The sequence below is a fragment of the Bidens hawaiensis genome, unplaced genomic scaffold (genome assembly GCF_021521415.1).
Source record: "Bidens hawaiensis isolate Kalapana, Puna unplaced genomic scaffold, B.hawaiensis_p1.1 tig00419364_1, whole genome shotgun sequence".
Classification (NCBI taxonomy): Eukaryota; Viridiplantae; Streptophyta; class Magnoliopsida; order Asterales; family Asteraceae; genus Bidens; species Bidens hawaiensis.
Window position 1 is genome coordinate 410,647 of NW_027504835.1, and position 22,109 is coordinate 432,755.

General features: G+C 34.4%; 2 protein-coding genes across 2 annotated transcripts; both read left to right on the plus strand.

The window, feature by feature from the left end:
• The first annotated feature begins 1,414 nt into the window (after positions 1-1,414).
• LOC143608320 (3-oxoacyl-[acyl-carrier-protein] synthase I, chloroplastic-like) lies at positions 1,415-3,524 on the plus strand. Its single transcript, XM_077083380.1, has 7 exons — positions 1,415-2,074; positions 2,143-2,574; positions 2,694-2,867; positions 2,940-3,053; positions 3,128-3,229; positions 3,303-3,369; positions 3,457-3,524. The coding sequence occupies exons 1-7, from the start codon at positions 1,607-1,609 to the stop codon at positions 3,522-3,524; spliced, it is 1,425 nt and encodes a 474-aa protein (XP_076939495.1). The 5' UTR covers positions 1,415-1,606.
• Positions 3,525-13,750: 10,226 nt separating this feature from the next.
• LOC143608352 (leucine-rich repeat receptor protein kinase HPCA1-like) lies at positions 13,751-21,734 on the plus strand. The gene is made up of 19 exons (XM_077083404.1): positions 13,751-13,924; positions 14,090-14,207; positions 14,943-15,014; positions 15,095-15,169; positions 15,253-15,324; positions 16,206-16,367; positions 16,443-16,517; positions 16,588-16,659; positions 16,750-16,821; positions 16,895-16,963; positions 17,518-17,592; positions 17,672-17,743; positions 17,845-17,979; positions 18,291-18,763; positions 19,303-19,452; positions 19,540-19,679; positions 19,784-20,003; positions 20,453-20,685; positions 21,148-21,734. Exons 1-19 carry the CDS (start codon positions 13,831-13,833, stop codon positions 21,649-21,651), a joined length of 2,883 nt encoding a protein of 960 aa, XP_076939519.1. The 5' UTR covers positions 13,751-13,830; the 3' UTR covers positions 21,652-21,734.
• The last annotated feature ends 375 nt before the right edge of the window (positions 21,735-22,109 follow it).

The following is a 22,109-nucleotide window of genomic DNA, read 5'->3' on the forward strand; positions in this document are numbered from 1 at the left end:
TGTTTATTAACAGTAGCATCTGTAAGAAATTATTCATCTCCAACATAATAACATTTTCTACCTAATTTCTTGTCTGCTTTATGCAAAGTATATTTAATATATATATCTATGGACTATTTATTTAAAGTTAGGCAACCAGTCTGCTACCATATAATACACACGGTACCACCCTTAAAATTTAAAGCTCCCTACACGCCAAACAATTTATCACATGAGACGGAAGCAATTAGCTTTCGGGGGACTAAAATAACCTGTTTTGATTAATGGGTCAGTATATCCTAACACAACGCGTATGATAAATGACGTGTTTTATTAATGAGTTAACACAATTAATTCCTTAAACGTTATATAAGATGTTCTTTTTTTTTCAACAAATTGTTTCATAAAATCTCTCTAACCTTGTATTTGTAAGGATTTAAACCCATCAATAGGTCATGCATGAATTATATAAGGCCGGTGTTCTTAATTGGTTTTTGGAGGAGGTTGTTTAAAATTTGCTAAGATTTAAAGTGTAGAATTTTGTTTAAATTTTTCATGTGGCTGTTATTTCCGAAAACTGAAATTAATTTTGTGTCTCAATATGTGTTTCATCTCTTTCCCGATAACATAATTCGGTTATTCTAACTCCATTTTCTCATTATTAGCTTCCTTAGGTATCAAGCTAAATGTATAAAACAATGTTTGTTAACCAGGAATTAAAGACAAAAAAATAAAAACAACTGAAAGGATATCAACTACATGTCATTGATTTCATGTTGTTTGAACCTCGTTTGAACCTCGCCCTTCATTTTAAGGCTACAATCCTCATCTGCATAAATGAACATGAGTCAAGTCGACCCTAAGCACGACTTGATTTCAAGTGTCAGGCACAAAACCAATAAATATATGGGTTGTGTTTGGATTGAAAAGTTCAACCGGACACAATCACACTATTGACACCCATACAGTTATATCATTTTGGTATAGTGCCACAGCCACCTCCGCATACGCATATCTAAAGCTTGTGTCTACTAAACGACCAAAAGAAAAGCAAAGCAGACTAGTAGTTCTGACTGAAATGACCAAAAGAAAAGAAGGAAGAAGAGTAGATCTGGTCGGTTGGTTGCAGCCATAGAGATTACCTCATATATATGTTCTTCCGCGCGTTTTGTTAAGCTATAAAAATATATAACCAAAAGAACCCATAAACCTGTATGTCCAAAGGAACACGAATCTAAGTATTTGGCAAAGATTGTTACAAAAAATTGAGCCCATATCTACAAACTTTTGAATATGTGTTAAGAGGTAGCTCACAAAAATGATTGGTCCCGCATCTCTGATTTAGTAAATGCTTTAGTGTATAGAGTTTAAAAGTTCAAAGTTCATATAGAATCTAGGATTTAGAGTTGAAATACCAACGCCTATATGGTGGCGGGCTGGCCACCAAACGTTTAAGAATAATAGCAGCCCATAAATATGCCTTAAATAAACATGATCATAAAGTAGAGAACAAAATTAGGTATGAAATATCAATACGCTGGGAAGAATATTAAATAACACTAAATTATTGTATAAATATGCATGCATATACACGTATGACACAAGCAAGCCTATTCGTATTACTTTCATGACAGTCATGGGAACACAAGCTCGTCTCCAGCACACACCTCTCTTGGCAGTTACTCTTAACCCATGTCGCAAGTACTCATCGCCCGTAATTGTAAAATCACCACCACACACCATTAAATGTTGTCGCATGTTACCTCCCCAGATTTCTGCCACTTCCCCTAAACGTGAGAAAGATCCAAAAAAGCGTGTTGTTATCACGGGTATGGCAGTTGTCTCTGCGTTTGGTGAAGACGTTGATACCTTCTACCAAAGACTCTTGCAAGGGGAGAGCGGGGTTGGGCCAATTGATCGATTTGATGTTTCAGAATTTCCAACCCGATTCGGGTGTCAGATTCGTGACTTCGATTCACGTGGATATATTAATCCCAAGCAAGACCCAAGACTGGATGATTTTCAAAGGTATTGCATTGTTGCGGGAAAAAAAGCAATTGAAGATGCTGCTCTTGGTGTCGATGAACTCTCCAAGGTATGTCATTAATTCCTTGATTCGTGTACTTTAAAATTTGTGTAAGATTTCTGTATGTTTGCATGTAGATTGATAAAGGGCGTGCCGGTGTGCTTGTTGGAACAGGAGTAGGAGGGTCAACGAAATTTTCCAAAGGGGTGGAGAGTCTAAATGAAGAAGGTTATAAAAGAGTGTCACCATTTATGACACTATATACTCTCCCAAATATGGGCCCTGGCCTTCTTGCTATAGATCTTGGGTTTAGGGGACCAGTCTACTCCATTTCAACTGCTTGTGCATCATCCAACCATAGCTTCTGTGCTGCGGCAAACCATATCCGTGATGGGATCGTTGATTTGATGATTGTCGGAGGTGTAGAAGCTTCTATGAATCCGGCCATGTTGGGAGGTCTCATTGCATGTAACGCATTATCTCAAAGAAACAATGATCCACAAACTGCTTCTAGACCCTGGGACCAAGATAGAGATGGCTTCGTCTTGGGCGAAGGGGCTGGCATTTTGGTAACATCGTCGCCCATATAGACTGAAAAAATGTTGATCAACAATATGTAGTTTGTTATATTTTGATGTTTATGTTTGGTTTGGTTTGGTTTGGTTTGGTTTGGTTTGGTTGTTTGTAGGTAATGGAGAGTTTAGAACATGCAATGAAAAGAGATGCACCAATAATTGCTGAATTCTTAGGGGGTTCAGTAAATTGTGATGCATATCATATAACGAGTCCACGACCTGATGCTTTCGGGGTTACATCTTGTATTCAAAGGTGTCTACTGAATGCCGGCGTGTCAGCAGAGGAGGTACTTAACACTTATATTGGTGTAATCTTATCAATTCGATCGGCCAAAAAGTCATCCATATCATTTTGACAGGTAAATTACATCAATGCACATGCAACTTCTACAAAGCTTGGTGATCTTGCTGAGATAACCGCTCTAAATAATGTGTTTAAGGATAGCTCGGGAATCAAAGTCAATGCCACCAAGGTGATGAACACCCTATATGTATTCTTCACAATATAAACCACATTTTGACAAGTATGTTCGGCGTACTTTTTCAGTCTATGATTGGACACGCATTTGGAGCATCTGGAGCTATGGAAGCCATTGCTACAATTAAAGCAATTCAAACAGGATGGTTACACCCAACAATTAATCAATTTGTAAGTAATATATGATGCAATCAAATAGTTTCTTCTTCATTATTAAATTTTCATGTTTTTATCCCAAATATAGAACCTTGATCCTGAAGTAGAATTCGACACCGTTGCAAATCTTAAGCAAGAACATGAAATCAACGTTGGTGAGTTTGTTTCCATTTCGATGTCCATTTTTGGATTGTCTCAATATATTATGTGCACTTACTGAGTTTCAACTTTTTGATGTGCAGCAATTTCAAATTCATTTGGTTTTGGAGGACAAAACTCCGTTGTAGCATTCTCTGCATTCAAACCGTAATTAATGTATCTCAAAAGTTTATTTTACGAATATGTACTTTTATGAAAGAGATAAAAAATAATCTCTTTATTTTATGGGGAACAAATAATACAATTTTTTACGAAATATATGACTATAGAATATTAAGCATCCTCACAAGTATCAATGGAACAAACCAGAAGAAAAATAATTGGTATTCGCATGCAACAAAGATAGTTCACCTAAAGATAACTTTCGCAATTATCCGAAAATGTCTGCTAAGTGACAAAATCTAAGAAAGGAATAGTTTTTATTTATTATTAGTATTATTATCAAAATCATGTGTAGGTCCTCTTTAGATGGATCTCACAACCTTACTCGGATCAATTAGTGTTGTTAGTTAGCGGAAATCACTAACAACACTCGAATCTCGGATCTTAGTTTGTATAAACAAAAGGAGAGAAAAGAGAGAAAGTGGAGAGAAAAGAGACATTAATGAGAGTTGATGGAGAAATGGGTAAAGTGACCATTTTATAGGTCCCCATTCCTTCAACTTTTCATTTCGTCCGTACAAATAAACGTACTGAGGTACGTAATACACCAACTATTAGCAAATAGAAAGACATACACAATCCTAATAATAATATAGATATTAGCCATACAATCTCCCTCTATGATTGAGTATGTCAAGGAACATTCATCAAGTTCTTTGCTACGTCTTATTTCTTGTAATCTAGTACTTATCTTGATCCAAGAGCTTGAACGAGATTGGATCTTGGACAATACTTTATTCTATGTGATGGATCGACAACAGAAAATTTTAGAAACATCAGATGCTGGTGGTGGATCGACATCTAATTTTCTTTGGTTGACTTTATTGGGCCAACCGGTTCATTCCTTTGTCTTGCGACTCATCTTAAGACACAATCAGTTCATTTTTGGGTTCAACCACCAACTGTCACGTTCTCGTTTTCTTTTAAGCGTTTCAGCATCTACAACTTCAGTCTCTGTAGCCCAGGAGACTTGATCATCATCTACCTGTCCATGTACAGCCGCATAAAACTTAAAGCGAATAAGATTCGTTCACAGACCCTCTTGAGGGTCAAAGAAGAATTTTGTTTTTCAAAACATGCTATTGGTTTGAAATGTTTGCAAGATAACCCTGAAATTTTATTTTGTAAAGGCTTTTTATAAAATACCAATTTCAGTCACTCAACTTGTAAATGATCTGTTTAAGTCCCAGGTTTCCAATGAACTTTGTATGAACGACCTTGACAACAAAACTCATGATTTTGAATAAAACAAAGATTTAACCAAAAATGTATGAACATAATAAAAACTTATAATCTTTTTGGCATTTTCAATATTTAATATTACGGATATATATGCATAAAATATTGAAGTTGAAACATAACATAAAATAGAAGAAAATAAGAAAAAAAAAGATATGAGTAAAAATGATATTAATATTATTTATTAACAATATTAACTTAAAAATTTACTAAATTATTTTTGTGAGAAATATCACAACATGAAATCACATTATCCGTTAATGCTCTAAATCACGCTTCTATTTGGATATTATTATGCCAAGAACCTAAAGTCAGTTGCAGATATAATTTGTCCACTTTAAGCTTAATAAGTATTTTAACGTCAGTGTGATACGTTAAGGTATATATTAAACACAACACTTATGTGGTCCCCACTTAATCCGAAAAATTACAAACTTCATCATATCTCGGGCATAATTTGTGTTTACTAGTATCACCCTGAATTGACTCCAACCCCCTAATGATTAATCAAAACATTTTAAGCTTATTTAAACTTTTGTAACAATAAAGGTTGAACCATGGACTTACTTGCAACGGACTTACAAGCCTTCTTATAAAGTGTTTAGGACTTACGTTTTTGCCCCCACGTTATGTGGTTCTAATATACCCCTTTTTGTTTGTTAATTATTAACATTTTGTGTTGAGGATGGTCAACATTTTGTATTGACTTTAAATGATTTAAGCACTTTGCAGTTTTTCTGCTTTATAACTTTGATATTCGATATTAGTTATTTAAAGCAGGAATAATTTTATGGTGATCAATCACTAACGGGCTTATGTATGATTGACTAATAACATTTTTGCCTTCATTGATGTGACTTATATTGGAGTTGACAACCGCTTCGCAAGTGTGTAACCACTAGCATAGGCGGGAATTTAAATTTATATCACTGTGAGACTAAATCATTTGTCAAGCCTATCTACACATCAAGCAATGTGCTATAATTTTTAGAGATAATTTTTTATCATTTTCCAAATGCCAGGTCAATTTCTCAAAATTTTAGAATATTTAATTATCTGACTCCCTCTAAACAGGAGCTCCCTCTAAACGGGATAATACATTTTAATACATTTTCATATTTACTTAATGAAATATAAGATATTTTTGGCAAATCAAATGACTCATTTTTGTTTTTCTTAAAACAAAAGTGAAAATCTTTTTAGTGAGTTAAACTTAACTAAATTTCTCCATCTAAAATTGTGACATATTTGAAAAAATATTTACAATTTTATATACAAAAAGGTAGATAGGTTGTTTTAATCAAAATTGATCGATAGTTTTAGTGAAAAAGTCAACAAAGTTGTTGTCAGATGGACTATCCTAAGCATGCATTATCACATTGTATAACAAAGTTGAAGAGATTCAAACCGAAGCCCAACATCTGATGTTGGATCCATTAATTGAGAGAAGTAGTTGAACGATGTGAATTTGAGAAACACTCGACAAGTTATGGTTGATCCATTTGAACAAGATTGGTGTGGTTGAAGCACAAAGTATGAAACGTTTCTCATTCCCTGAATGTTGTCCTCCCATGTCGTTTCCGAAAGACTCGAATCCGCCATCGAATGGTTTAGCATCAAATAGCAAGGGTTCGTCTTGTATCATATGTCGGGTGCAATGACTGTCTAAGTACCTAATACTATTAATAGTCCTCCTTGATTGACCTTGCATGCACTCAGCGTTTAATTCGACATGGGTTCCCGAGACGTTTTTGTTTTGGGAAGGTCAACCATAAATCGACCATACTTAATTTTATTTCTTGAAAACCGTTTATTTCTTGGTAAGGCCTCACTTGATGAAGAATCGTCCTTAGGAATCCAAGCATAAAATTGTTCCTTTGTTTTAGCAATTTTGGACTTTTCTTTTCTTTTCTTGTTTTTATAACTATTTTTGGTGAATCCTCAGAATTTTCAGTCTTAGGATCATTTTTGTTTTTATACTTTTTAGTATTCTAAAACGGTGTTCTCTTGTGTTTTACTTTATTAACTTTGGATCTCACATCCACTTCACTGGTTTCACTGTCAGCTTGATCAGTCCTTGAATCAGGGCTACTAAAAGATCCTTTTGGGGACTGACTAAGCCATCTTTGAATATCAAGTTGTTGCTTGAACCAGTGCTTGCAATGTCTTGCAAGGTGAGAAGAATGACCACACACAAAGCGACACTTTCTCCTAGGAGCACTATAGAACTCATTAGAACTGTAATATGGTTGATGCAGTAAGAAAGGTGATCTTTAGATAGGAACATGATTATAAAACTCAGATGATTTGTGACCCCGATCATAATAAAACACTAGTGTAATATGATACAACAGAATTTTGTTAGTAGTGATCATAGTAGCTGTTATTAAAATAGTCGTATGAGTGAGGACTTTTTGAATGATTAGTTGTATGAGAAAATGATCTTTTATTGGTGGCACAAATCTACACGAAGTACTCGTTTGATTATCATTTTCAAACACTTTGCTTTTACTTGAATTATCCTCAGGCTTACAGCTTGATGATGAACAACTTGATATGTTCACCTCAATAGGACTTTTATCATTGACACAATTTACAGCACAAGTTTCATCATAAATAGTTTCATAATCACAACTCATGTCCGTTTCCATCGACCCACTTTCTTTTACACACCCTACTGAAAAAGATAAATCACTACTAGAACTAATTGCTGAAGGAATGGGACCAACAGTTTTGGAGATAGGAGGAACAAATGTCTTTGGTTTTGGCACATGACCAATACCATAGACCATTTTGTCCTCAGGTGGGGTATTGAAGCCAAAGTGAGGTAGGCTAGTATAATATTCATTAAATGGTGGTGGAACAACTATAATATCATAGCCAATACCAGTCTTTTGTTTCACACCAATATGTGCCCCAATAATCACATTCAATTTATCAGAGGCTACCTCAAATCTTTCTACGACTATTTTTCTTTGTGTTGTATGTGTACCTCGAGAAGGATAAGACTTGCTTGACTGTTTCCACATGCAACACATTCGTGGAATGATAGGACTTTATTGACTGCTTCCTTCTGTAGTACTTGTCCCAGCTTTAGTTTCTTTGGACATATTGTTTATTTGGAGCTTGTCTAACATTGATTCAAAAAACTTGATGGTAGAAGTCAACTCTGAGAGTGTTGTGGTATTCAGATTTGTGGTTCTCTTGATGGTAGCCACATTGTTCTATCATGTGTATGGCAGTGAATTCAACAACTTCATATTGATCTCTGACAAATCATTGATTATACCGACACTTCTCATTTCAGTGATGGGTGACTCAAATCTGTTGATGAGAGAGGCAACTGATTCTCCTTTAATGTGTTAAACATGTTAAAGTCTTCTTTTTAAAATGTCATTTTGGCCTTCCCTCATATTCAAACTTCCTCCAAGAAATTTTTTTGGTCAACGATCAAAAGTCAACGTCAATTTGATTAGATTACTTTTCATTCCATTAGATTAGATTTTTTTGTCAAGGGTCAAAACTCAAAAGTCAATGGTTAATGATTAGATTACTTTTCATTCTATTAGATTAGATTTTATTTTAGAGATGAAACCCAAACTAACAATAAAGTCAAAAGGACTTTGGTCTAGAAACCAATATATCGGCCTAAATCTGAGTTTTTTAACCGGATCTGAACCCGAACACAAAACTCAAAAACACAAAAAACTTAGATTTGATGATTTTCGGGTATTTCTAAGATGTAAAGCACTTCAAAAGTAGTGAGTAACACAAAAAACAACCTCAAATCTAACAAAAACTAAGATCCAAACCCGAAAAGTTTGATCCAAAACCACAAAAGTTGAGCCGAAAGATCTGATACCACTTATATATCCCCTTTATATGGATATCACAACCTTACTCGGATCAATCCTTGTTGTTAGTTAGTGTAAATCACTAACAACACTCGGGTCTCGGATCTTAGTTTGTATAAACAAGAGGTTGTTGAAAAGGGTATTTTATTTCCAAGAGTGTTAATTTCAAATGAGAGTTGATGGAGAGTTGATGGAGGAATGGGTAAAGTGATCCTTTTATAGGGTTCCCATTTCTCCAACTTTTACATTTCGTCCGCCAAAATAAACGTACCGAGGTACGTAATACACTGACTATTAGCAAATAGAAAGATATACATAATCCTAATAATAATATATAATCTTAGCCCTACATCATGTCAAAACACACAAGCATTGCTACAACTTGATTATGTGATCTTTCTCACAAACAAGAACAAAACAAAGATCTTATCTATCCTGAATCAGTTTACACACAAACTGATTCTTACAATTCAACACATAATAAACTAACAAGAAAATTGGGCACAATTTGAGTGGAATTACATAACCTGAAAACTAACAATATCTTAGGAAAGTTTTACAAAACAGAAAAAGGATATAAAACGGGATTAACCCCGAGTTCATGTGTGAGCCCTCTTCTATAACCAGCAACCAACTCATTTGTCGGGCCTTAGACTTGAATTCCTACAATTTCAGCCAAACAGAATGCCAGTTTGTCCATTTAGTTGTTATAACCGCAAACTCGAACCCAATCATCAACATACAAAATAAACATAACAGACTAGCAACGTAGAATGTAAACTAACTTCATCATTTCAACACCCCCTCTCAATTTTATGTTGCAAACATATCAATTAAACCAAGTTTTTCACTCAAAACATTATTGTTGAGTAATTATACTCGACCCTTTAGTAAAACAAATATGATATTTGATCATTAGTACCATTTTTAACTATTTTGATATTTCAAACTGAAATCTTTACCATAATAAAATGCAAATCTATTTCAAAATATTTGGTTCTATCATGGAAAACAGGATTTCTTGCTATAGCTATAGCAACACTGTTATCACAACATAAAGTAATAGGTAATGAGACACGTATTTGTAGATCTTTGAGCATATTCAGAATCCAGCTTGCCTCAACCCGTATAACGCTCTAGTGAGCTTGTATACCTTTCCCGCATTCTTAGGTTCTAGGAAACCTGAGGTTGTGAAACTTAGACCTCTTCTTTCAATTCTCAATTCAAGAATGCTAACTAATTTATATTCAGATGATGATAGGCTGCCAAGGATATAAGGTTAACCGAATAGTTTCGATACGAGCAACTGGTGCGAATAGCCAAATGCTACATCGAAATCTATTCCATGTTCTTGAACATAAACGTTTGCTACTAGCCTTGCCTTGTATTTCACAATGTTTCCCTTAGCATCCATCTTTGTCTTGAACACTCGCTTTAGACTAATTGCCTCATGACGCTTAGCAAGTGGAAACAATAAAATTAATAAAAAATACAAATATTCTTTGTTTGCTGAAACCGGGGGGTTTGTTGGAAACAATAAAATTAATAAAAACTACAAATATTCTTTGTTTGCTGAAACCGGGGGGTTTGTTGTGATTGAGAACCGCCTTGTTGTTCTTATAGGTATTCTTCGTACGCTAGAATCAACGCTACTTCCGGGGTTGGAAACGAGTTAGGGTCCTTTTTTTTAGTTTGGACCAGAGAGTATTTTTAGAATTGAGGAGAGAATATTTGTAAAAGACTAGAGAGTATTTGGGTTGAGTGAAATGATTTTTTAAAGGAAATGATTTATATTTATACTGAGAACTTTGAGAATAATTTTGGATCACAAAAAAATCCTTTAAGAAAAGAAAGTTATAAAACCTAAACATATGCGAAAATAGAAAAAGTAAAAAAAACCTACTGGTTTATCTAGGATCACGGTTTCATAAAAAAATATCGGTTAAAAATATACATATATGTATAATATATATATATAGATATAGATATATATAAACACGTATATATATATGTATATATACATGTTATTTCTATATACATATGTACAATTAAGATAATTGATAATGTACACATGTATATATTATGGTACTGGAGATTAAATGATAATATACATTTATGTATATACACATGTATTTTAAAACCAAATTTGGATTTAAAAAACGTATCCCTAAAGGTATTTTTTAAAAATAAAACGAATCAGTTGGGTCAGTTTGGTTTTGTTTGATTAATGATTTGGTTTACACAAAATATATAAATCTCTTTCCAGAAGAATAGTTTTGAATTAAATTTTTAAAAAATGATGGGTATCGTTAATGAATATAGCTAGGTAACAAAATCCGTCGAGTTGTGGCGGCGTAGCAACGTGAATTCGGTCGGTATCGGCAGGGCCGGCTTTGAAAATTCGAAAAAAAATTTGGGCCAAAGGCGAAAATTTTTTTGGGCCTTAAGTAAAAGAAACATTTTGTTGGGTTTAAACAATTTAATTATAAATGAGCTTATTTGATTATGATTTAAGTTATGTAAAAAATTTTGTATAAAAATAAGCTTAACATTGTCTCAAATAAAACTAGTACCCACAACCTTTTGGTTAGATGTCATACCCCTTTACCATTAAACCAAACTAATGGTTATGTAATTGTGTTGAAACATTGATTATACACATGTTTTTGATAAAATACATATAATTTTTTTTGAAAAAAAAAATCGGGCCTAGCAGGGTGTCGGGCCTGTGGCTGTCGACTACCCTGCCATGCCTCAAAGACGGCCCTGGGTATCAGTTAAGTAAGTTATGGCACCGACACCAAAACAAAACAAAAAAAAAATTTGTAACCACCCAAAAATCGGTACATGATATGGGTTGAGTTCGTTAAGGTGTCGGCACTAAACCTAAAAAGGAAGTTAGTAAACGCAAGAATAATAGCGGCACTTATATTGCTTACAATTAAAAAAGTAACATACTTAAAATGGTGTTTATTTGGTTGGTAAAACGTGAGCGTCAGTATAACTTGGGCAGCAGCGAGTAAACACAAATTTGGTTGCTAAATTAACGTATTTAAACCCAAAAAATAAAAACGTATTTAAAAAATAAACAATAAAATAATCTAAAATTTATTACTTTTAAAAGCTATATATAATATAAGGGTAAAGTTAAAATACAAAAGGCAACAAAAATGAGAAGAGTGAGAAGAAATCCAGTCCATTGATCTTAGATTTGAATGACTGAGATTAATTTAATAAATACAAATTGATGAAAAGGGCATTAAGGTAATAACTCATATTTGTTGACTTTCTCTCTCCACATGCAAGGCACATGTCAATTCCCCTATCATTTTAAAATGTCCATAACTTTTTCATACGGCATTATTTTTATAAAAAAAATTCACCATAATAATAAGCGTATTATTATCTTTAGTATGAGTATCATATTGTTATATAAAAATAAAAAAAAAATAATGGGTTTTTTAATTGTGTTTTTTTTTGTTCATTGTGTCATTGTATAATATGTTGTTTCTATTGTGTTTTACATTTAAGTCATTGTGTTATATATATTCACCATTGTGTGTTACGTTTTAGGCCATTGTGTTATACGTATTCGCCATTGTGTCTTACGTTTTAGGTTATTGTTTTATACGTATTCACCATTGTGTTTTACGTTTCAAATTATTGTGTAACATGTATTAATAGCGAAAAAAGACACAATGGTGTGCCAAAAGACACAATGGCGAAAAAAGACACAATGGTGTGCGAAAAGACACAATGATAAGCGAAAAGACACAATGGTGTGCGAAAAGACACAATGAAGAAAAAAGACACAATGGTGTGCGAAAAGACACAATGACGAAAAAAGACACAATGATAAGCAAAAAAGACACAATGGTGTGCGAAAAGACACAATGACATTGTGTTTTACGTTTTAAGTTATTGTGTAACATGTATTAATGGCGAAAAAAGATACAATGGTGTGCGAAAAGACACACAATGACGAAAAAAGACACAATGATAAGCGAAAAGACACAATGGTGTGCGAAATGACACACTGCCGAAAAAAGACACAATGATAAGCGAAAAAACACAATGGTGTGCGAAAAGACACAATGGTGTGCGAAAAAAGACACAATGATAAGCGAAAAGACACAATGGTGTGCGAAAAGACACAATGACGAAAAAAGACACAACGATAAGCGAAAAGACACAATGGTGTGTGAAAAGACACAATGACGAAAAAAGACACAATGATAAGCGAAAATCACAATGGTGTGCGAAAAAAGACATAATTATAAGCGAAAAGACACAATGACGAAAAAAACACAATGATAAGCGAAAAAGACACAATGGTGTGCGAAAAGACACAATGACGTGATTTTTGTTTTAAATTTTATATAACAAAAATCATACTCATATTAAAGATAAAAAAACGCTTGTTATTATGATGATTTTTTTTTTTAAAAAAAATATCATACGAAAAAGTTATAAATGTTCTAAAATGATAGGGGTATTAACATGTGTCTTGCATGTGGAGAGAGAAAATGTGTACAATTACCTCTATACTCTTTTTCTTTTGGTCCCCACTTGACACATGTCAATTATTTATAGCTTCTCACACTTCTCATTTTTGTTACCCTTTGAACAATAACTTGATCCTATAATATAATATCTATATACCTAACTTTATGCTCTTAAAATTAAAAAAGTAACTTATAGCTGATCTAAATTCCAAACCTTAAGCTATCGAAACCAAAAAAATCCAACTATAATCTGGACCGTATATATTTCATTATTTCAAACCAGCCAAACCAACAGATATTTCTGTTCCATGGTTCGGTCGGTTATAATGATTTATATATAAACACTCTAGCTACTTCTTAGACTTTGTTAAATATATTTTGAGTTTATATATATGCATATACATGTAACATGTTGCATACTATGACTTAAAATGGTGGCAATGGTGACACTATGATGGATTTGTATATTGGTTGGTGGGGATGGTAATGGGGTTTGTTGGATTGGCTTCTAATCAAAGTCTCAACATCATCATCATTATTATTATGATCATTATCAAAATATTTGCTTTTGTTTTTTTCAATGTAACATAAATCAGGTCGTTATATCATACATACAAGTAGCAGCACTAGATGTGACACACTGGCTCACATATCATTTTCAAGAAAATATTTTGTAGCTTAGCTAGAGACGGTCCGGATGCATATTAATCCGGGATTGTTGTGGTGGCATTTGCTGCTGTTGTTTTCTGTCGGGTGTTCGGTGGTGTTATCTGATATTACTCGTGGTGACGGTAAGTAAGGGTGTCTAGAACTTGGTATGGACCGAGAATGCCCAAGAACCAAACCGAACTGATACATGATGTGTTGGTTCGGTTTGGTTCTGAAGGTTTGTTCTTGGTTTAAGCGCTTATGACTTAACATTGTTTTGACATTAAACAAGCAAGTGATCATTGCAGTGGAAGCCCTCCGAGCGTTAAAAGACCAATGGCAAAATACACCACCGAGCTGGAAGAAGTCGAGTGATCCGTGTTCATGGGAAGGTGTCACGTGTAGCAACTCAAGGATTGTCGCATTGTCAGTCCACTTTCGTTTTTTGACGTTTTCATATTTACAACATTTCGTTTGTGAAAACCTATATTTCATAGCTGGATCGGCCGATCTGTTTAAGAAACAGACACGAAGCCGGTTCAGTCTGTTAGGGTTAACCCGCTTTGAAATTCATCGGGCCCTTATGGGGCTAGCGGTCCAACCTATAACCCGGTTCAGTGGTTGGATTCGAACTTGTAATATTTAGAAAGACTTTGTGGTATTTTTATGCTGGTTAACTTAATCACTCTGTTAACCACTTTAGACTATTTTCATTAAAAAAAAAAAAAAAAAAAGCTTTTCATTGTTCTTAACTTCTTATTTTATATTTTACTACGGTATATTTCTTTTATTCCTTTGCTTAATATAGTATTTAAATTTAAATTATCAAGTATAATATTTAAATCCGCTTTGAATTAATTTTAACTTCACTGGTTCTCTTTAATGGTTCTTATTTTATTTCTTTAGTAAAGAAAGTATAGTCCTTTTAAACAGTATATTTGTTTTATACTTTCACTTACTTAAATATATTTCTATTATCCTTTTAATATGGTATTTAAATTACTTACAATATTTTTTAAATTAACCATGACTTCATCTAGTTTTTTAGTCTGTTCAATGGATCCGACCAGTGAACCAGTAGTGCAGCCGGCCTGCTGGTGCAAACGAGCCATTCTTTACATTTATTTCATTAAACTAACCAGTTGGATCGCTCTTATGCAGGGGGTTGTCTAGCATGGGTCTAGTTGGTCAGCTAGTCGGCGACATTGGTGGCCTAACCGCATTAACATCTTTGTAAGGCCCGAACATGCATGAACTACGATCAGACCTGCATTTGCAGTGTCCAATAATTATATTTTGGATTTGTGTTTCAGGGACTTGTCATTTAATGGTGGCCTTACCGGTTCGATCTCTCCACGCATAGGTGATCTAAAAAGCCTTAACATATTGTGAGTCCTCAAACGACCATCTCGGTTCATGTCATTGGTTTAACTAGATTTGTTTACTAAATAATTTTTTGTTTTGTTTCCAGAATTCTTGCAGGTTGTAGCTTCACTGGCAACATTCCACCTGAACTTGGAAATCTTAAGGAACTATCATTTTTGTATGAATTTCTTTAACTCTGATACGATTATGAATGGGTCAATGCGGGTTGATTATCTGAAACGAGTCAAATCTTCAAATGAATAGCTAAAATGGGACAGGTCGAATACTATCTCCTGATCATATGTACGAAGGGGCCAAAAAGCTAAATAACAGCAGGGGTATTTTGGTCTTTTTGTAAAGTTTTTGTGAAAAACGGGCCGTGTTAGTCAACTAGGGACGGGTTCGGGGGTACATTCTTCTAATTATATACTCCCTCCGTCCCAATTTAATGTCCTAGTTTGACATTTTCGGTCTTTCTTGTTTAACTTTGACCGATAATATTCTTGTTTGTGTTATATAATACTTGATGTAAAATATATGAATGGATTGGGTTTTAAATGTATTTTACATTGATATAATTTTCATCAAGTATTATATGACACGAACAAAAATATTTACGGTCAAAGTTGCAAAAGAAAGACTTGAAAAGTCAAATTAGGACATTTAAATTGGGACGGAGGAAGTATATGATAGGTCAAAAAACCTAATATATGTATGTTTCTTTGTTAATCTTTTAATTAAAGGGGCATTTTGGTCTTTTCAAAACTTTTAATGGAAAAAGTTAAATAAGCGGATCGCATTAGAGAATAAAACCGTAATTTACTCATTATTTTATTCAATTATTTGAATTATTTGAATTATTAATATAACAATAATTATTTAAAAAGTTCAAAAGACAAAAGAAAGTGTTAGCAGGTCAACCCAATCAGACCCGGACCCTGACCCTGACCCCAAAAGCCACCTTGGCACCTCTGTTACTAGTTACTACCCAACTAGTAACAGGGGCATTTTGGTCTTTTCACAACTGTTTTCGATTAATCATTAATGTATTGAATACAGGGCGTTAAACACGAACAACTTAACGGGTGAAATCCCGCCTTCATTGGGATCTCTTTCCAAACTTTACTGGCTAGACCTTGCCGAGAATCATCTCACCGGTTCCATTCCTGTATCAACCAACACGAAACCGGGCTTAGATCAACTAAAACATGCTAAGCATTTGTAAGTATGGTTTACTCTCATTTTAATTACCACAATGTGGGCCCCACAAAACTACTAACTAGTTTGAACTAACAGCCATTTTAACAAGAACAAGCTCTCGGGCCGAATTCCAGAACAGCTTTTTAGCGACGACATGGTGCTGATACACGTGTAAGTTGCAAACCGACTCTTGAAAGAAACTTCCGGTTTAGTTATTCATGTTCTTATTGTTAATGAACAGATTGTTTGATGGAAATCAATTTACTGGTGAAATCCCATCCACAATAGTATATGTTCAGACACTAGAGGTCCTGTAAGTAGCAAAACAGTAATATTAATATCAACTACATTAACTTCAACATTGTTATGCGAAAAGATTTTAAGACATGTTCGTGTGCAACAGTCGGCTTGATAGAAATGCGTTGTCGGGTGAGGTGCCCTTAAACCTTAACAACCTTACCAGCCTGAGTGAACTGTAAGTGAATTTTTTCTTGTAACACAAAACAAAAGGGAAACTAGACTTTGACTTTGACTTTGACTTTTTGTAGGAATTTAGCTCACAACAATCTGTTTGGAGCTTTGCCAGATTTAAATGGGATGAATTCTCTTAGTTATGTGTAAGTTGAACGCCGATCAGTAAGGTTTAAACGAGTCAAGCCAGTCGTGAGCTACTCGAGATCAGCTCTCTAAAAACTCAAATTGAGCCGAGCTTAACGAGTTTGAGCACCTTGAGCCTAAAAATAAGCATGTTTAATAATAAGCCCGACCCTGAGTCTCAACGAGCCAATTATTTATAAAATTATTATTCATTATAATAACTGATAAATATATATATTTCATGTCTATTAACTTATATAAAATTTTGATAAAAGTAAATTAATAATATATATTATGTTATGCATAAATTTTTAAATATAAACATTAATAAAAAAAGAACTATTTATGTATATAATTTATTTAATAAGTAATCAACGAGTTGAGCCCCGGTTATAGAAATAGAGCTCGAAACGAGTCGGGCTCAAAATCTCGTAAGTTAAACAAGCCGAACTCGAGCTTAAACAAACTCAGGCTCGGCTCGTTTACACCCCTAGAGATTAGTGTAAGGTAACCCTTCAGTTTGACTTTTTATGTTTGACTGGAGTAATTATAAGCTATCATAAATCTTGTTCAGGGATTTGAGCAACAATTCTTTTAGGCAATCCGAACCGCCAGTTTGGTTTTCGACCTTACCATCATTAAGCACTCTGTGAGATATTCATTTCCTAAAAAAAAAATTATTATCCTTAAAAGGTAATCTTAAATTGAAATATGGTTATTCTGGTAAGGGTTATGGAGTTTGGTTCAATAAAAGGGAAACTGCCACAAGAACTTTTCAGTTTATCAGGAATTCAACAAGTGTAAGTTTTAAACTTTGACTTTTTAAGTCAAAGCGTTCGATTTAACGATTCAGTTTTGACTTTGAAAGTAATCTATTGGTTGTTTGATAACCATTGAACAGGAAACTAAAGAACAATGAACTCAATGATACATTGAATATGGGCAGCAGCATTGGTGAGCAACTGCAACTGGTAGATTTGCAAAGCAATGAGATTGAAGCAGTAACATTGAGTTCAGAATACAGAAACACATTAGAGTACGAATTTTTCTTGATCATCTAAATTAGATGTCAACTAATATTTTTGTATATTTTTTATAAGTTGATAAACTTTTTTATGAAAATAAGGAAGCATTTTAGTTTTATATGAATTAACACAATAAATATTAACTGAAAACAAAACAAGCTAAAAGTTGTATAAAATGCATACAACCTCTCAAAACATTTTTATTAAATTTTATAAAAAAACTGATGACATATTACTTTTTATAAATATGGAACCAGTAACTATAAAACTTCCAGGCCACATCAATACCTTGCTAACCAATTGGTGTTCTATTTATATCTAGGCTATCTGGGAACCCTGTCTGTAATACAGCTCTTGCACACACCACCTACTGTCGAGTTCAGCAACAAACGTTAAAAGCATATTCTACGAGCTTAGCAAACTGTGGGAGCAAATCATGTCGTTCGGATCAAAAACTTAGTCCGCAAACATGTGACTGTGCGTATCCGTATGAAGGCACATTGTACTTTAGAGCACCCTCATTTAGAGAATTATCAAATGCTAATGTTTGGCATTCTCTAGAAATGAGCCTTTGGGTGAAACTAGGCTTGACACCCGGGTCAGTTTCACTACAAAACCCGTTCTTCAACACGGATGATTACCTTCAAGTGTACTTGCAACTCTTTCCGTCCAAGGGTAAGCGGTTTAACCGATCAGATGTTCAAAAGATGGGATTTTACTTGAGTAATCAAACCTATAAGCCGCCACCTGGATTTGGGCCGTATTTTTTCATAGCAATTCCGTATGATTTCTCAGGTAAATTTATACAATGTAATTATCTAAATTAGTATATATGTAAACCAACCGAATGTTCAGTGAACTGTTCTGCGGAAAGTTTGTTTATATTCAATAAACAAACGAACATGAACAAAACTTTTTGTTTGTTTAGTTAAATGAACGAGCATGAACACATGTGTCTCGTTCGTTCATTTATGTTCGTGAAACTTCGTTTAGATTCTTTAATACCTTCATTTAACTTTTTCAGGATCACTACAATTTAGTCTAGTTTGAATTACTTTTTAGGCTCAACACAATGTTTGTTGTTCATATTTACTTGGTTTTAGCTAAGTTATGTTCCCATGTTTATGTTCTGTTTTATACTATTAACAAACGAACAGAATACGTTAATTTTCTTAGCGAAGGAACACAAACAAGAAAACCTCGTTCCATTAATTGTTCATGTTCGATCGTTTGTTCGATTATAGTTAAACAAATGAACACGAACATGCTTTACAGGCATATAAATTAGTATTTCAGATTGTTGGTATTTAACTTGCTTGTTATGCTTACATAAGGCCATGAAGGTGCTTCCGTTGGGGTCGGTACAATTATCGGGATAACTACCGGTTGCACCCTGTTGGTCCTAACTCTTATCGGGCTTGCCTTATACGCTGTTCGCCAAAAGAAACGGGCTGAAAAAGCAATTGGTTTAAGTAGACCTTTCGGTAATTCCTCGCTACATGACCTCTTTCCAATTTTAATTTTTTTTCTCAATATTAAACATTAGCTCTTTTTGATTGTCATATATGCAGCATCTTGGGCTTCAAGTGGTAAAGATGGTACTGGTGCACCACAATTAAAGGGAGCTAGATGGTTCTCTTATGATGAACTTAAAAAAAGCACCAAGAACTTCTCGGAGGCAAACCAGAGAGGATCTGGTGGCTATGGCAAGGTATGTATATAGTATATACATACGCGTGTGCATGCGCACGCGAATAATATTGACATTCTTAAATGATGACTAAACCATGTTTGATGTCTGGTTGTTTGATATAGGTGTATAAGGGTATAATAAATGGGGGACAAGTAGTTGCAATCAAAAGAGCTCAGAAAACATCAATGCAAGGCGGACTCGAGTTCAAGACCGAAATTGAATTGCTTTCGCGGGTTCATCACAAAAACCTTGTGGGCCTTGTCGGGTTTTGTTTCGAGCAGGGAGAACAGATGTTGGTGTATGAGTTTATGCAAAATGGTACACTCAGAGACAGCTTATTAGGTAAATATTAGAATTAAATTTTCCCATTCTTGTAGGTGCTGCTTATGGGGCATTTGGGTCAACTCAAATTAGACAACGGGTCAAGTTAGGCCTACTCAAGTTCAAAAGCGGGTCGAAACCAGTCACTGTCGTAAACTGTTAACTTAGAAGTTAAAACTGGTTCAAATGGGTTAGTGTCACCTGTTTTGATACCTTTTAAAACACCTGTTTTGACCCGACTCATTTGGGTCAACACCTGTTTGACTCATGATCCATTTGACCGAACCTGTTTTGACACTCATTTGACCTGAACTAGTTTTCACTCAAGACCCATTTGACCGAACCCATTTTGACTCGAGACCCGTTTGACTGGCACCCACTTTGACCCGTCACCCAACCTGACCCAGCCTAGCTATTGTTCAAGGTGTGGATATCATCAAAAAGTAAATTCATTTAATCTTATTTTTTAGGTAAATCTGGAATTAATCTAGACTGGAAGAGGAGGCTTCGCATTGCTCTCGGTTCAGCAAGAGGGCTCACTTATCTACATGAGCTAGCAAATCCACCTATCATTCATAGAGATATCAAGTCCACCAATATCCTTTTAGATGACAATTTAACAGCTAAAGTTGCAGATTTCGGCCTATCTAAACTCATTTCAGACACCGAAGAGCATGTCTCGACTCAAGTTAAGGGTACAATGGTGAGTTCCTTATACAATTTCAATCCATTTACATATAAGTTTAGATTATGTTTTATCTCTCACGAGTCAAATGAGTATAACATATAAAATTGATGTAACGGGTTAATAGTAGCCCGGGTTTAGTTTTAGTATAGCTCTTCATGTTTTACGGGATGTCTAGATCCATTTACTTATGGATGGACTGATTTGGGTTATAAGAATCTCTCGTGGGTCATATAAGTAAAATTAGGAAATGGTTGTCAGACGTGTCGTGTTGATGAGTTGCGGGTTGAATAATTCAGCTTGAACATGACCCATATTTATTCGTGTTGAAAACATCAAGCCTGAACCGTATGTCAACTCAAAACCTGATCATTTTCATGTCAAATACAAGTTGTATTTTAGGTATAAAAAAAAACATGCGTTTAACGGGTCAAGAGTAGCCCGAACCTTAGAGTTAACATACTTTCTCATTTTTCACAGGGCTATCTAGATCCCGAATACTACATGACACAACAACTGACTGACAAAAGTGACGTATACAGCTTTGGTGTGGTAATGCTTGAACTAGTAACCGCCAAACCACCAATCACGAAAGGTAAGTACGTCGTGCGACAAGTAAGAATGAAAATGGATAAGACCGATGAAGACGAATACGGGTTGAGAGACTTAATGGACCCAGTCATAAAAAACACAACATATTTGACGGGTTTTAAAACGTATATTCAACTAGCATTGCAGTGTGTTGAAGATTCGGGTTCAGACCGCCCGAGTATGAGTGATGTTGTGAAGACACTCGAGACCATTTTGATTAGCGACGGGCTCCACACTGACTCTACGTCCGCATCATCGTCCGCAACCGAGTTTGGGTCGGTTAAAGGTGCACCTAGACATCCTTATAATGAAGTTACACTTAAAAGGAATGATAGTGGTGCGTTTGATTATAGTGGTGGATACAATATTTCGGCTAGAGTGGAACCCAAATAATGTATAATGTTATGTATGTGTATAACACAATATATTTTTGTTGGGGTTCTATCTAATACTATAAGTCATATTATATGACATGTTTTGAGATAAGAGTATTGCGTCATCATCTTAACACTTAGTTATAGAGCGGGGTACAACATTTGAAAACAATGATTATAAGTTACTTTAGATAATATTTTTCTAATCATTAAACAAAAACTAAGAAAATAAACAAATACACAATTTAATAATATAAAATATTACTATCCTGTTTATTAATTGTTATGGAAATGAGTCTCTAACACGACATGAAGACATAGTTTGGTCGGTTTTACGTTGAGCCACAAACACGTTTAGCTAACTATCGTGTTTGTATTAACATGCTGGGTTTATAAGTTGAAATATCTGACCAATTTGTTTACTTTTTTTCCATATTTTTATTTTTAAATATGTTTTATGTAGTAATTAAAGTATTC

What these genes read in the sequence shown, in the direction of transcription:
- LOC143608320 (XM_077083380.1), top strand. Translation starts at nt 1,607, where the DNA reads ATGACAGTCATGGGAACACAAGCTCGTCTCCAGCACACACCTCTCTTG. An exon ending in GCGAAGGGGCTGGCATTTTG is followed by an intron (nt 2,575 to 2,693) that starts GTAACATCGTCG and finishes GGTTGTTTGTAG; the next exon opens with GTAATGGAGAGTTTAGAACA. An exon ending in TCAAAGTCAATGCCACCAAG is followed by an intron (nt 3,054 to 3,127) that starts GTGATGAACACC and finishes GTACTTTTTCAG; the next exon opens with TCTATGATTGGACACGCATT.
- LOC143608352 (XM_077083404.1), top strand. Translation starts at nt 13,831, where the DNA reads ATGCATATTAATCCGGGATTGTTGTGGTGGCATTTGCTGCTGTTGTTT. An exon ending in CTAAAACATGCTAAGCATTT is followed by an intron (nt 16,368 to 16,442) that starts GTAAGTATGGTT and finishes TTGAACTAACAG; the next exon opens with CCATTTTAACAAGAACAAGC. An exon ending in AATTCCGTATGATTTCTCAG is followed by an intron (nt 18,764 to 19,302) that starts GTAAATTTATAC and finishes TGCTTACATAAG; the next exon opens with GCCATGAAGGTGCTTCCGTT.